The sequence below is a fragment of the Festucalex cinctus genome, chromosome 13 (genome assembly GCF_051991245.1).
Source record: "Festucalex cinctus isolate MCC-2025b chromosome 13, RoL_Fcin_1.0, whole genome shotgun sequence".
NCBI classification, from domain to species: Eukaryota; Metazoa; Chordata; class Actinopteri; order Syngnathiformes; family Syngnathidae; genus Festucalex; species Festucalex cinctus.
The window spans coordinates 14,602,060-14,616,593 of NC_135423.1; the positions used below are offsets into that span (position 1 = coordinate 14,602,060).

Consider the following 14,534-nt stretch of genomic DNA (forward strand, 5'->3'; position numbering starts at 1 on the left):
GAATTAGAGTAAGGTATAATACTATTCTGATTTGTTGAAAGGGTCATAAATATCAAACTTCTTTGTGTTTCTTTTAATTGAGCATGATTAAGCACTTCCACATATTGAAACAATCTAATACTAATATGGAGCATTTCCTACTTCTTATTTTTTTTAGCTTATTTATTTATTTATTTATTTATTCATTTTATATATATTTTTTTGGTAGCACAAGTACAGTGTAGTCATAGTCAGAGATGTCATGTAGCCCCCTCTTGTGTCAATACAGGATATGTGCATGTAAAGCACCACAGAATTCAGCAAGTTCAATTGAGCAATTCTGTTAAATTACAATCTACTATGTTTTTGCGAGGGGGGGATAATTTGAACATTCCTCCATTTTTATTATTACCATGTTTTATTAATTTTGTTAGAAAAACATGTTTGTTTGTTTTTAGTAATTTTGTAACATGTGTCCTTTTTTGCAGAATTGTCCTATTACAGTGCATTAGATGCATCTACTGCATGTTAGTCAGCGTAAGACATTTGTGCCGTAGTGTTCAGCCGATTCAGCTGTAACAGCAACATATTTAGGGCAGCGTGATGGATAATGCTACACTTTTGCCCCACCGGACCAAAGATGCTGCAATGCTAAATAATCCTATATTCATAACTGGGACAAGGTGTAGTTAATATAATTTTCTGTGTCCTAGATGCTATGCTGTACATTTCTTTTCATTTCCCACCTGTGTTTCTTGTTTGTAGGTGCAAGTATGTCATGTATGCTTTAAGTGAAGAGAAATAACAGAACTAACTGAACTTCCCTCTTGTGTGACTGCAGCAGCCAGCAGAGCAGCCAACAAAGCAGCCAACAAAGTAGCCATGAAGATGACACCACTCGTTTCTTGACTCCATTCAGAGAGGAGAGGTGAGCAAGATGATTGAAACTCTTTTCAATGTGTTTAGATAGTGTATTCTGATTTTTTTTTTTAGCTCTATCCTATGGGGCACATGAACAGTTTCACAAGGAGAGTAATGACAAAATACACACAACTAATACTATCGTTATTAGACGTTCTCTCCTACAGTGTCCACTAGAGGGCACATCCTCTTCCCAGGCAAAAAAAAAATGGTTTCTCTCTGAATCAACGTTTTTTTCAGCTGGCTTCTGATTGATGTAAAAAGAATGTCAAGAAAAGCCCCCTAGAACATCTGAACTTTAAATGGCAACATGTGTGATCTTGATGTGATTCATTCTGAACACAGCCATATCCCAAATTATAACAAGGTGTGCACACTTGTGCAACATATCACTTTTATGATCACCTCTCAAAAAAAAAATCATTTATTTTTCAGTGGAACTGTACACAAAGCAAAAAGTCCAGCGCTACCCACAGGGTTGGGTTTATATAGCTCCACACTCTCCAGAGTTAAATCAACACTTGTAAAATAGTTAAATGTTTAACACCTGGAGATAATCAATTTTTAAGTCCCTAAGCATAGTTAAATGAGGAGTAGACAAGTAACTCTACTCAGACACATCTGTTTTCTCAGTCAGTCAGTGTTAGTTTGACTCCTTAAAGGTTTGCCCTGACTGCAGGGATATTCTAAGTTAGCGACGTTCTTAGTCTTTGTAAATAACTTCAATGTGATCATAAGTACATCAGTAATTTGACAAAGTGCAATGTCAGCATTCAGTTCACTGCAAACAAGTCCAACTTTGTATTAAAGACCATCAACTTTAACCCAACTCGTTGAGTAGGCCGACCTCTTTCAAACAGAGCAAATTTGTCTCTCCCAAACTGGAAAAATGCAGGTGCAAAGGTGGAGTTAATCTAACGCTATGTAGAGTTATTCAAACTCTAGGTGATCAATTTTGTGAAATAACACTGACTCCCAAAAAAATAACTCTTGAATGTTAACACTCTAATTTTTGCAAGTTTTAGGAACTCATTCACTGCCAGTCATTATAGAAAATTTTTACATTTCCAATACTCACGTGATATTACATTCAATAATGATATATAAACCGAATCTACCAAATAACAGAATAGACTCCCTACTTTTTGTCCCGTCCCGTTCTTTTATAATTGACAGCAGAAAAATGTAGGTTTGCCAAAATACAGCCATTTCTCCCATGGACTCTGAAACTGTGTTTATTTCCTATAAAATAGGGCAATGATGTCATCTACCGGTGGTTGGGCATCAGTAAAGTTGTTTCCAAGTTTGATATTTACAGTGGAGCATGCTCAGATTCGCCCCCATTTAGCACCGCTCTAAAAAATACAATTGACAAGTATACTTGTCAAAGGCAGTGAATGTTAATGGTGGGAAACTGATGATTAGTCAATTTTTTTTCATGATACAAAAATCTGCCACTAGCCTGGGGGAACCATACAGAAAAGTTTTGGTGGGTAGATAACACGTCATGCCAGAAATAGTGTTGCAAAGTATGAAGTTATTTTTGAAAAAATAAAAAAATAAAAAAATGTCTGTGTATCACCAGACAGTGTAGACAGTCTTCGGCTTCGTGCACCGCTCACCACACCTCCGCTTATTCTTTCCGTGCTCCTCTCCACATGCTTGTTTCTCGGCGTCTCCCCTCCCACGCACTGCTCGAGCACCGTCTCTACTTGCATGAACTCGGAGCAGTACCCATGGGATGCCTGGCTGCTCTCCTCTCTTCTAGCGAGGGGCTTTTGCAGCTGCTTGCAGGGCGAGTGGCGTTCTGTGGCCGGCTTTAGAGGGCACGGAATGTCATGTCTCCTCTGCAGGTAAAACAGCTGCATGTCTGCTTTTGCACCAATGCCTGTTCCCGGACTCTGCCACCACCATTTCTGTCAGCCTCGCTGCACTCTCGTGACTTTTTACTGCATTGCTCTTTCATGTAGCTGCAGTCAGTTTGCTGAATGCTTTATGTGCAGATGTATGTTCTGGTGTAGTAGCAGCAGGCTGCCAGCTAATTAGTACTGCTGCTGCCGGCTGTCTCAGCGATGCTGACCGGTTTGCTGTCATTGTCAGGATGGAATGTGCTTGTGGACTTCCGCCTTTCTTACTGCATGTATCAGCTTATATAATGTGACTTTGCAAAAGACATGTAATATGACTCATGGGAAAGATGACGCAGCTTGTGAGGTTCAGTGAGACGTCACTGTGTCATTATATAGAAAGATGTTTATATAACTAGAGTGCAAGACGGTAGTCCGAATGAACTTAAGAGTTGAAACTTCGATATACAGTACTGAATATAACTTACAGTTCAAAATCAATATTGCAGTGTAATGTGCGAAACCACTTTACATAAAACATACATGTTAAAATGCTCATGATGTTACATAATTAAGCATGGGCTGATATTAGATTCTGACAGTGGGTAAATAAAGCGTTTTTTTTTGTTTGTTTGTTTGTTTTTCCTATTGAACAAATAAAATTTAGACTGGTACAGAAAAATATGTGCCATGTTAAGGATAAATACATAAATAAAATAAAAAGAATTAAATAAAAAAATTAATTAATTAAAATAAATAAATAAATAAATACATTCATTCATACATACATACATATTTACATGTTAATTCTTCTTAGTAAGTAAGTGTTCCATCATTGGTTATCTATTTTTAGAACAGATTTGTGGGCCACTCATGTTGTCCTTGGAGCTAACCAGTACCCACTGGAACACTTTTTTTTTTTTTTTAATAAGACTATACAGTACACATTAATCAACAGAGCAAAAAGGCCCCATGTTTGCACAGTGCCTATTTTCTTTTGCTCCCTTTCTCGCACTTTCACTTTCTGCTCACCGAGAAAGTGTAAAAAAAAAAATGATTTGGATTTGATTCTGATTTTGATAAAAAAATAAATACAAATAAAAAAATGAGTCAAATGGGTGTCAAGTTAACTTTAAAGAGGCGGCTAGTTTACTCAATTCTACTCAATTCTAGTTAAATTTTTAAGTCCCCTTAAAAAAAAGAAAAAAAAAGAAAAGTACCTGTGACAGCCAGTTAGATTAATATTTTTTGAGATTTCAAGTAAATTTTTATTTTATTTTGAGTTTTGTTTTTTGTTTGTTTTTGTTTTTGTTAGTTTTAATTAGTTTTCTGGGTGGCTTTGAAAAAAAAAAAGTAGTTTTGGTTTAGTTTTTGTTAGTTTTAGTATTAGTTTTCTTAAGAAAAAAAAAAAACAGCATACACTTTCCATGAGATGGTTTGAGACGAAGAAATAGGAGAATCTCATACAACGTTCTGAACCCCAATAAAATTGTGTTTCTCCTGTTTGTCTATCTGCAGGTCTGACAGTGCAGCGGACAAAATCAGGTGAGTGTGCATTGTGACCCACAAAAACATATCACGTTGTTGGCCTTAAACTGCTGCAGGGCACAGCGGGGTTGCCTTTGCTGTTGTCACCTCATTCGGCCCGAACCGGCCCTCCCATCCCGCGTGTGACACACATTGACGGCTTTGTGTGTGACAAGCAATCTGTCTAAAAGTGCTTTGCCTGTGGACTCAATGCAGTTGCAAGCCATGGAATGCCATTGTTGGATTTGATTGCTGGAACAACACAAACAAGGGGGGTTTGTGAGCTGTGGATACAGTGCTGTGAAGATGCTAGTGTGTTAGGCAGCAAACCCATGTGAGGTCACCCGATGATATATCCAGTATCCTCGTGATGGGGTTAAAGCTGAAAAGGTAGGTCAAGATGTTATGATGATTGTGATGATCAGATAAGAATCTTGTGGTTAACCTGACTGGTGTAAAATTAAGCTTTAGTCAATGCATTGTAATGTTTTGCTGCTCTCTGCTGGTCAAGCGTTGCTACTATAGCATGTATTTGTGTGACTCAATATGTTTGATGATTAGTCGGGAAGAGTTGACATTTTGAATTACAGTATAGTACTGTACCTTGGGTCTTGGCTGGTGAATATGAATGAAAGCAGCATTGTTCAGGTTTGTCTGAACAGAGAATGATAACAGCTGTTGTTGTATGGATCCTGCATAAAACAAGCACTGAAATACTTGAAATCAGTTTGCATTGATATATCAATACATTCAGCAAAGAAATGCCACATCAGCATCTCTGTAGCTCCGCTGTGTATGTAAAACAAAGATTTTTTTTCCTCTGCATACGGAACAAGAACTTGCGTATAACCTCACTGAAATTATGCAGTTTGCCCTGGTAGGAGGGCACAATAATTATCAGAAACATGCTAGTAAAAGTGCTAATTATATTTTTATGTATTAACCTAACAATAGTCACAGTTAAATCTCTTCTTTTGTGATTACAGGGACACACACAGTCCTTTTTAATAACCATAATTCTAGAATATTGTATTTTGAAATATTCCCTTCCCCGTGGTAAACAAAATGAGCTCATCTACAATATATGTATTCCCTCTCATTTGTTGTCTGCATTCTTTATGACCACAATGCAGATACTTGAGGTCTAAGTGGTCCACACAAAGATTGATTACTTGATTACAGCAACACAAAGTCTAAATAATGCATGTTGAAGTGGCTGATAGAGTACCTGGAAACGTCCACATTCAGTCAGGTGTATACAATATATGCATCTAATGGACAGTGAGTTACAGTAAGTATTTTCATTCTAACTATCAGGGGTCATTGTGATGCCGTTATATTTGTTGGTTTTGGTCAAAAGATTTGTCTCTCTTCTTTCAGTCTTTCATGAAATGTCCTCGAAGCTCTTCCGCTGTCTCGATTGCTGTATAATCGATCTTTGTCTGAGGTTTGAGAGATGTTTGCTTCCATTGACTGGGGTCAGCATAATCTGATCTTTCGAGTCTAGAGCTTCAACAAAAACAAATGCACATCAGGGTCACGGCTGATCAGGCAGTAAGCAAAAAGAAAAAAAAAAGTCAATAGGGGTGTCACTATTGAATATTTTTAGAATCGATTATTCTATACATTTTTACATTGACTAATTGTGTAAATGGATAAAATGTTATTTTACATTAACATTTATTACTAACCAATTTGTTCCCCTTTTACTGTTTATGAAGCAGTTACTCTAGTTTATATGATATTGTTTAGTAAAAAATAAATAAATAAATACATACATAAATACATAAATACATAAATACATAAATACATAAATAAATAAATAAAAATAAACGAAACAACAATTCAGCAATACTTTATCACACGAGAGGAATTGATGTACTAATTTAAACAGTGCTTCCCGATCACATCTGCCTTGGGTTAGCTTTGCAATTAGCCTGGCTTCTACGTCTTTCCTCGTAATTCCTTCATGTGAATGATACTTTTAAGTGTATCTTATTCACCACAATGGATATGATCATTACTAACTTAGGAGCGACTCTGCTGCATGTTTACACACACCAATAGCCAGCTGACACTCATTGCTAGCGAGCTAGTACGGCGTATCTTGGCGCCCACGTGTAGGTGACGTAAGAGCTTTGCAGCACATTAACTTAAAGTTGCTCTATGTAACAATTTGCCCCGAAAACATCTTTACAATGACCTTATTATTTGACCATTTACAACTGAAAAACTTTCTAATTAGTAGATTAACACTTTAGCTATTCACATTGGGTGCTCCTGCCAGCCTCTGGCCAATAGTTTTCAGATTGGATTCAAGTTCAAAGTTATTTATTTATTTATTTATTTATTTATTTATTTTTTTATTTTTTTATTTATTTATATTTTTTCACACACCAAAAAATATTTATATTTTTTCACACACCAACACAAACACTCTCCCCCGGGCGGGGACGCGAGCCGATGCAGGTTCGGGTTTGAATTTCCCGCCCTCTATCTGTGGGTGTGACATGTGCGAATGGTGTATTTCATTTTTCTGCCACAGGCGGCAGTAGTAATTCGAAGTTCAGTTTCCTGCGTTCAGCAGCTTTAACACGTGTCTAGCCTAGTGAAGCTTTTGGGGGACTTACAGGAAAAATCTAACTATTACTATTCAATGTATTTTTTAATGACAAAATGTGGATTTTGACTCGCAAATTGCGATGTGAAACTGCTTATTTTGAGACTTGATTGTGCACTGAAAGTTGAGCCAAAGTCAATTGATGGATCATTGATATTTTTTTTAGCACAGTACCAGATGGAAACAAACAAAAGATTAGCTCAGCGAGCTCACCATTACAAGCTGTAAGTAACAGTGAGCAGATCAATGTTGCTATATTTGAGACGTCTTTTATTATCAGTACAATTTTGTTGATATTGGACCAATGAATACAGTCTTTTTTTTTTTTTTTCAGTTATCATGCATCCCTAATTCCTTGAGCTGTTAGATGTCATTCAGTTGCGCAGGTGTACTTAATAAAGTGTCTGTTAAAAGCAGTTGTTGATGCTCAGAAACATCTGCTGTGTTTTGTTGGAAATGTTTGTCCTCCACAGTGAGCTCCGTGCACTCGCTCAGCGGGTCCAGCTGCAGCTGCACACAAGCTCAGCACGATGTTATGACCGTGATGTAAGAACCCATCTTGGTAAAATTAGGTCACGGGCTTAACCAAGGTAGTTATGCCTGAAAATGATTAATTTGGTGATGCGGTCGCAGCCTAGTTTCATCCGCTTTGCTGCCCATTGATGAGAAGGGGCGAGAAAGTGAGGAAGAGAAATTGGGGGGATGGAGGCAGGAGATGATGAAAGGAGGTGAAGGACCACCCCTATCCAGCACAGCCATTCTCTGTGAGCCTACCAAAGGGGCCTTCCCACACACACACCATAGCCAGCCAGCCAATCAGGGCACTCGCATCCTTGAGCCATCCTCCCTCGTGTTACTGCTCATCCATGCCTCAGCGACTCACATTTGAACTGATGAGTTTGGAAATGAGGCTGTGCACTGCCGGAGGAAAAAAAAACTGCCTATATCGTTTTCTCTTATGCCCGATGTTTCTTTTTGACGATATTAATGGCAAAACGACAAAAGCTTTTTTGTGTTTTTGCTGAGACGCAAACATCCTTGCTGTCTGGACATTCTCTGGCTTCCGAGCAGTCAGGTTTGAAGAAACAGGCGAATCACTTTTGCAATCGTAAGAGCAGAATTGAAGTGATTGAAGAGAGGCCATGAGAGCGAGAAGAGAGGCCAGGATGGTGTCCACCTGTTCACCATGCACAGACAGAAGGTCGGTCTGGATTTCTGTTCCCTTGGTGCATCAGTAACCCTCTGGAGTGTTTGTATTGCTGTCAAGAGTAATATTTTCTAAGATGCCTGATGTTAAATTTCATGGATGTTGACCAGCATGTAACATTTTTCTGAATTAAATGGTCATTTTGGCTCCACTGACAAAATTAGATCAACCTGATTACCCTTGAGATATTCTTAAAAAAAAAAAAAAAAAGAAGTTCCCGTTTCCTTAGGAGAAAATGAAAGTGTTCCTATTATCTAATAGCTATCTGTCATTTCCTGTTGGCATTTGGCTGCTGTGCTCTATCTACTCCACCAGATACCCTGAAGTGCATTTGCTAAGATTTACTGTCTATGTAGATGAACTATGATTTTTTTTTCTGCTAGGTTTCATGTAAATTACCTCTGGTTACGGATGTAGCAATATCCAAATATCACAATACGATATTATCGCAATATGAAGATCACTATACGATAATTATCACAATATGTTTTACAATATTGTAAAAAAATAAAAATAAAATAGCGCTCATACTATTAAAAGAAAACAAAAAAACACAATTATGTGTTTTTGTACATTACAGCAATGCATATAAACAACCTACAATCTCTAATAACACTTAATATTGAGGCACTTACTTGCTAATGCAAGCCCACATTGAGTTCCTCCACATTTGGCTCTGTTCACAAGCATATTATGGGCCCATTCATCTGACCATTTGCATGGATTTTAAACATATAAGGGCCAAAACATGCCTTGTGAAAATTACACTGCATTACAAAAAAAATAAAAAATAAATAGCCACCAGAGGGTGCTAGAACTTCACAGATGGAAATCAACCTGACTTGATGTGCGCTCATTGTAATCTAACCATTGCCTATTCTATGTAACTGTATTCAGCTTAAATATAGGCTGCATTGATTTTTATTTGTAACGCAGTGTCAGTTAGCGCTGTCGTCTTCATGATAGCAATGGTGTTTCATATGTGCATTATGTATTAGTGGACCATAATGACCTGTGCCAATGCTGACTCATCTCAAAGTCACTGATGACTCACTGTATACTTCACATTGTTTGTAAATGTAGCAGTAAATGCTGATTATGCTAATGTCTTCTACACTATCAGGCCACATGCTAATGCATTTTAATTTTGCATACACAGGGATGAAACTTAAATAGACTTAACCACGAATCACGTTTTCTTCAGCGTTTTTTGTATCTTGTAATGATGAGCATCAAAGTGGACATTTCTTCCACAGCATGTGCGTTAACAAAAGGTGCATGTTAGTGTCATCTTTCAATACTGATATTATGAATATACCGTGCAGATGCTACAATGTCTTTATCAATAGCTTTCACGTCAATGAAAAATACCCTTGATGAAGTAATCACACACCACATAAAATCCACTGATAAGATGTTGACACATCAATGACTGCCGCAAATGTCAGGGTCAAGTGTCACTGCAAAATAACTACATGGAAGGAATAGGTGAAGGAGCAGTTGTGGGCCTGTGATCACAGTGATTCATGATGCATGTGGGCGCCTATTATTGAGTCACTGACACTGGAGTGAAAGGAGCTGTGCTACTTTGTACTCTACATGCGATTATACACACAAATGCATGTCATTGTGTGAGAAGTCTTACTCAGAGATGACGGAGAATGTGCGTCTTGTTCCTCTGGCAACATCACTGAATATGTGGTGTGATTCGAACAAGATTGTTACTATATGATTTAGCAGTATTTTCATTTTCAATCTCTTTGTTTAACTGTTCTAATATGATACAGTATACACATCAACACTAGATTTTCATTATGTTTACACAAATATGATAATATACCAAGGCCTCTCACTTACTTTTCTGTACCCTCACTGATAGGCCAAGCAAAAGAAGTGGAAGAAACTGATATGGAAACCTCAAAGGTAGGATATAATGATACTCCACATATTGAGCAGCGATGCCATGAAACAAATATATTGTACTTGAAACATGTAGAAGTCTTGTATATGCACAGTTTGATTGTTGAAAAATGGTTTTGACACATTGGACTATATAGTACTCTGGCCCACCATTTGAGGGAGCTATCCAGTTTAACGTAGCATCTAATTGGCTAATTAAATTAGCCCTATAAGATAGTCCAGCACTGGATTTTGGTCATGATAGAGGTACTTCGAGAGCTAAGTACAGTATTTGTTTCACGTTGTACTGTATTTGTGGTAAAGAGTTTGAGAACCAGTGCTTCAACGTATTTTCATTGCATGTTTACATACCTAGCTCATTTTTTTATTTACAGTGATAAATTATGTCAGATGTCAAAAACTGGAAAATTTGATGGTCCAATAAAGTCCTGTATACTGTATAGTCTTGTTTTTGCAGAGCAAGCACCAGTACTTTTGAACAGTCCATACAAATCATACACATGTACATTCTGTGCCAACCTAATGGCCGTTTTAGGTTTATGTAATCCCGTTCATATATATATATATATATATATATATATATATATATATATATATATATATATATATATATATATATATATATATATATAGAGAGAGAGAGAGAGAGAGAGAGAGAGAGAGAGAGAGAGAGATATAGATATAGATATAGATATAGATATAGATATATAAAGATTCAATCAGTGCTGAAACGCTTGAAAGTGGTGAAGCCTTGTTGTTTTGTCTTCACAAGTGACGTGGAGCATTCACGAGGTTCAAAATAGCTCAAGTGGTGTCCTTGTCAGTGCCTTGTGGGTGATAATGGCATAGCAACCAGATAAAGTCACATTTTGAAGTCGGTGTTTTCGCTTCATCGTGAGTTAGTATTAAGTCCTTGGCTATATTTTTAGGTCCAAATAGAGAGTTGAAAAGAAAGACAAAGGTCCAAATGTTGCCCTGAAGCTGCAGACTGGATCAGTGTGTGAAAGGATACGTTATATGTTGCAGACGGGTCCTGATTGTCTAGTTGGAGAGAATGTCACAATGGAGTTAGTCAATATTTTTCCATCCAGGCCTGCTTCCCATTAGCTTTTGGAATATGATTGATCGTTCTACTTCCATACCACTATTATATATGTAATACGATTATATGAAAAACATGAAATTAAATATGTATCGTATAACATGCTGCATGGTGTGGGAAGTAAAAATAAATATTGTCTTGTCCAATAATGGAAGCAATCGGATTAAAACTATATGATGAAGGTTTTGGATCTCAGGTGATCAACAGGCTGATACCTTTTGTGTGGCTTTTCTGAACAGTGTCGTGACTCGTGGCGAATTGGAGGAGCTCAAGGTCATGATGTGATGACTCACTGATGTGCTGCATAATAGCTTGAGCCACAGGTAAAAATTGTAAACAGTGGCCATGGTGTGGCTGGGCGTATATAGGCAGCCAGTAAACACACCTATACAATCTTATACATTGAAAACGAGCTCTTCACTTTCATTTGTTCAAGTGTATTTTTGCGTATATTTATGTTCAGCTTTTTTTAATGTGTTAAAAAAAATGGCTTTTAGTTGCAGTATAGTTAAATGTATTGGTATCAAGAACCACCTTTTAGCCACCCCAAAATATGTATGGAAAAAAAGAGATTTTAGACCAGAATTAGCATTTCTATCTGATGTACTTGGCAGGTAAACAAAGACAATAAAATCGGAATTATCATGCAAACTGCTCACATAATGCACGGCTGAAGACATAAAATAGATAAATAATTATAGTAATAACAATAGAGTCTGAAGTTCTTTGAATGTTAGCAAACACATCACAGAACAAAATAATTTTAAAAAATCAGTTTTGATGATTGGGGAATACTGTCATGTTGTTCAGTGTATTTGAAATTGCCGTTTTTATATTCGGCATACTTATGCCTATATTAATTAAAATTCATATGCTCTGTGTTGGCCGAGTGGTTAGCACGTCCGCCACCCAGTTCTGAGGACTCCGGTTTGAGTCCAGGCTCCGGCCTTCCTGGGTGGAGTTTGCATGTTCTCCCCGTGCCCGCGTGGGTCTTCTCCGGGTAAAAACTTTACACTGTTTGGTGGTCTATTTAATCTGCTTTTATTTAGCACTGTATGTAATAATAATAATAATAATAATAATAATAATAATAATAATAATAAATAAAATGAATATTATGGTGGTTAATTTTTAGTTATTTAATAGCGGAGACAAATCTACTTGACAAAGAGATGCATTGTCACTTTCCACTCAACAGGTATTTAATCTCCATTTTTGGACCATTCCGTCAACATCTCCATTATGTTGTCTGAAATAATCCTGATAATCCCAATGTTCACCTCCTCCCTTCTCCTCCCCCGTTCCTCTTTGTGTTATAATTACGATGAGTGTGCAATGGGGGTTTGTTGAGAGTCTATTTTCATCCTGTTTGCCGCTGCTGCTGAACCAGAGAATGGAAGGCCCCTTTTAAAATGAGAGCTTTAATGTTAGTGCTTTGTTCTTTTATTCATGCAACACGTGGCGCTCACACAGCAGGCCATCTGCATCTGACTTTAGAATTTCTACATGGAGCTGGACCTGATCATGGTGTGATGTTATTTTAGTTTCTGACTTTGTCGTGCATCATCAACACCATCATCCGTCATCTTCTGTTTTGCATCTGTAAAGAATCTTCAGATGTTGTCCATTTTGTCTTGAATTGTCATCGGTTTCTTCTTCCATTTCATTTCCACAAGGCTTGTGTTTTGTAAATATATACGCGTGTGCATACACACTGTAAATGTGCAGTGTCTGCCTATGTGTCCTGAACAGTCACATGATTTGAGTAAATGGTGGCTGTGGAATTCAACTCACATTAGATCCAATCCTGCATGTCATCGTGTAGGGATTAATTCAGGATAACGGAAAATTAATTGTTAGGTTTCAAATAGAAAATGGACAATGTAGGCTTGATGGGGTTGAAAGGAAATTAGGAATACTAAGAATAATGCAGAATAATCACATATGTATTGTATTCCATGCAAAGTTGTGACAATTGAAGACAAGGGAAGGCAACATTTCAGAGTTCAATTCTTACATTTGTGCCCTGTGACTAGTCTGGTAACCAATCCAGCCTTTTGCTCATTCATTGAAGATTCTAAATTAGTGTTGAATGGTTGTTCATCTTCAAGTGTGATGGCCAGTTGAGGGTGGACACCACTTATTGCCCAAGTTAGCTAGTATAGGCTCCAGCTCACCTGTGAGGAGAAGCAGCATACGAATGGGTTTCAACAAAAGCTCATTTTAAATTAGCCAGCAGGGGGCATCATAAGGAGGAAATACAGTGACTTTACTACTTGACTTTTCTATGGAGGAGCTGTCCATTCAGCACCACTCTGCGATTCTCTCCAATATGATGGACACATAGCTGGCATCACGTGAAACATACGTGACAAAAGATAACCAATATGGCTTTTTGCAAGTTCAGTAAATGAGCAGAGGATCTGCTTATTTGTCTTAGAAAGAAGATGGCATTTAAATGTGCACTCTCTTCGTGAATTAGGTCTGTCACCAAGTGCACCTTTTGGCGGATGTATGTTCCCTTTCGCTTGGCTGGCGCACCACGACGAGGTGGACACCAGATGGACTCTGTGTGAGACGACTTACTGTGCTCTTGCGGAAAGCTCTCGCTGCGTCACACTGCCATCTTGTCCTCCTTTTTCCTCACTTTCTTCTCTCTGATGGTTCTCCGTTGACTAACAATAGAATGTGACGGTGGCCCCGTGTCGGTTCTGATCTGATGTGGGCTGGAGAGTCTCTCGCTGTCTCTCCTTCCTCTTAGTTTGACTCAATTATCTGGATCATAATAGGATGGTACAATCGGATTAGGGATGGCTATTTGCCTTGTAAATTCTCTTAAAGTATTTGACTACTTGGAAATAATAATTGGTAAATAGATGCTTTGTTGTTGTTGTTGTTGTTGTTTTCCATTAGTATTCCAAAATTAATATTATGCCTTATGATTAGCTGGTGACGAGTGCAGGTTGTGCAGGATGAGATTTACGTACAATTCAACTAAAGACAGGCGGTATAGAAAATGGATCAATCCATTGATAGGCTCCAACAAAATTTTGTTGTGTATATAATTGGCATAACTTATAATTACAATGACATGGTTGCTGAAATGATATAATTTTGCGGCGTGGAACCGTGCGGACATGTCAAGCATAAACCAAGCTTTAGTCGTGCGATCAACTGATTAGGGACGTCTTCTTCAGCCAACAAACAAGTTGAGACTGAACTAAACCAACAGTACCCTCTACTAGATGTTGCCACCTAACCACCTTACACCATTTTGTCTTTTTTGCTTCAGCCTTGTGATTTGCTAGCAACCAACGCAGAGTGTCTGAGAGGTCAAAGTCAAACTGTAAAGAAAATGGATGAATAATGAGAAAAAGAAATCTAGCCACTGAAAGTCACGATTCAGTCTAC

General features: G+C 37.7%; 2 protein-coding genes across 10 annotated transcripts in view; one reads left to right on the top strand and one right to left on the bottom strand.

Moving 5' to 3' along the window:
- LOC144033067 (C5a anaphylatoxin chemotactic receptor 1-like) overlaps positions 1–14,534 on the bottom strand; it is a 463,289-nt gene that overhangs the window by 363,707 nt on the left and 85,048 nt on the right. The gene's annotated exons all lie outside the window — the stretch shown is intronic.
- Positions 1–14,534, top strand: part of gramd1bb (GRAM domain containing 1Bb) — an 89,123-nt gene that overhangs the window by 25,359 nt on the left and 49,230 nt on the right. For all 9 annotated transcript variants that reach the window (XM_077540762.1, XM_077540766.1, XM_077540764.1 and 6 more), the window contains exons 3-4: positions 821–907; positions 4,266–4,292. In XM_077540762.1, coding sequence (XP_077396888.1) covers positions 821–907; positions 4,266–4,292 — 114 coding nt within the window. The remainder of the gene's footprint in view (positions 1–820; positions 908–4,265; positions 4,293–14,534) is intronic.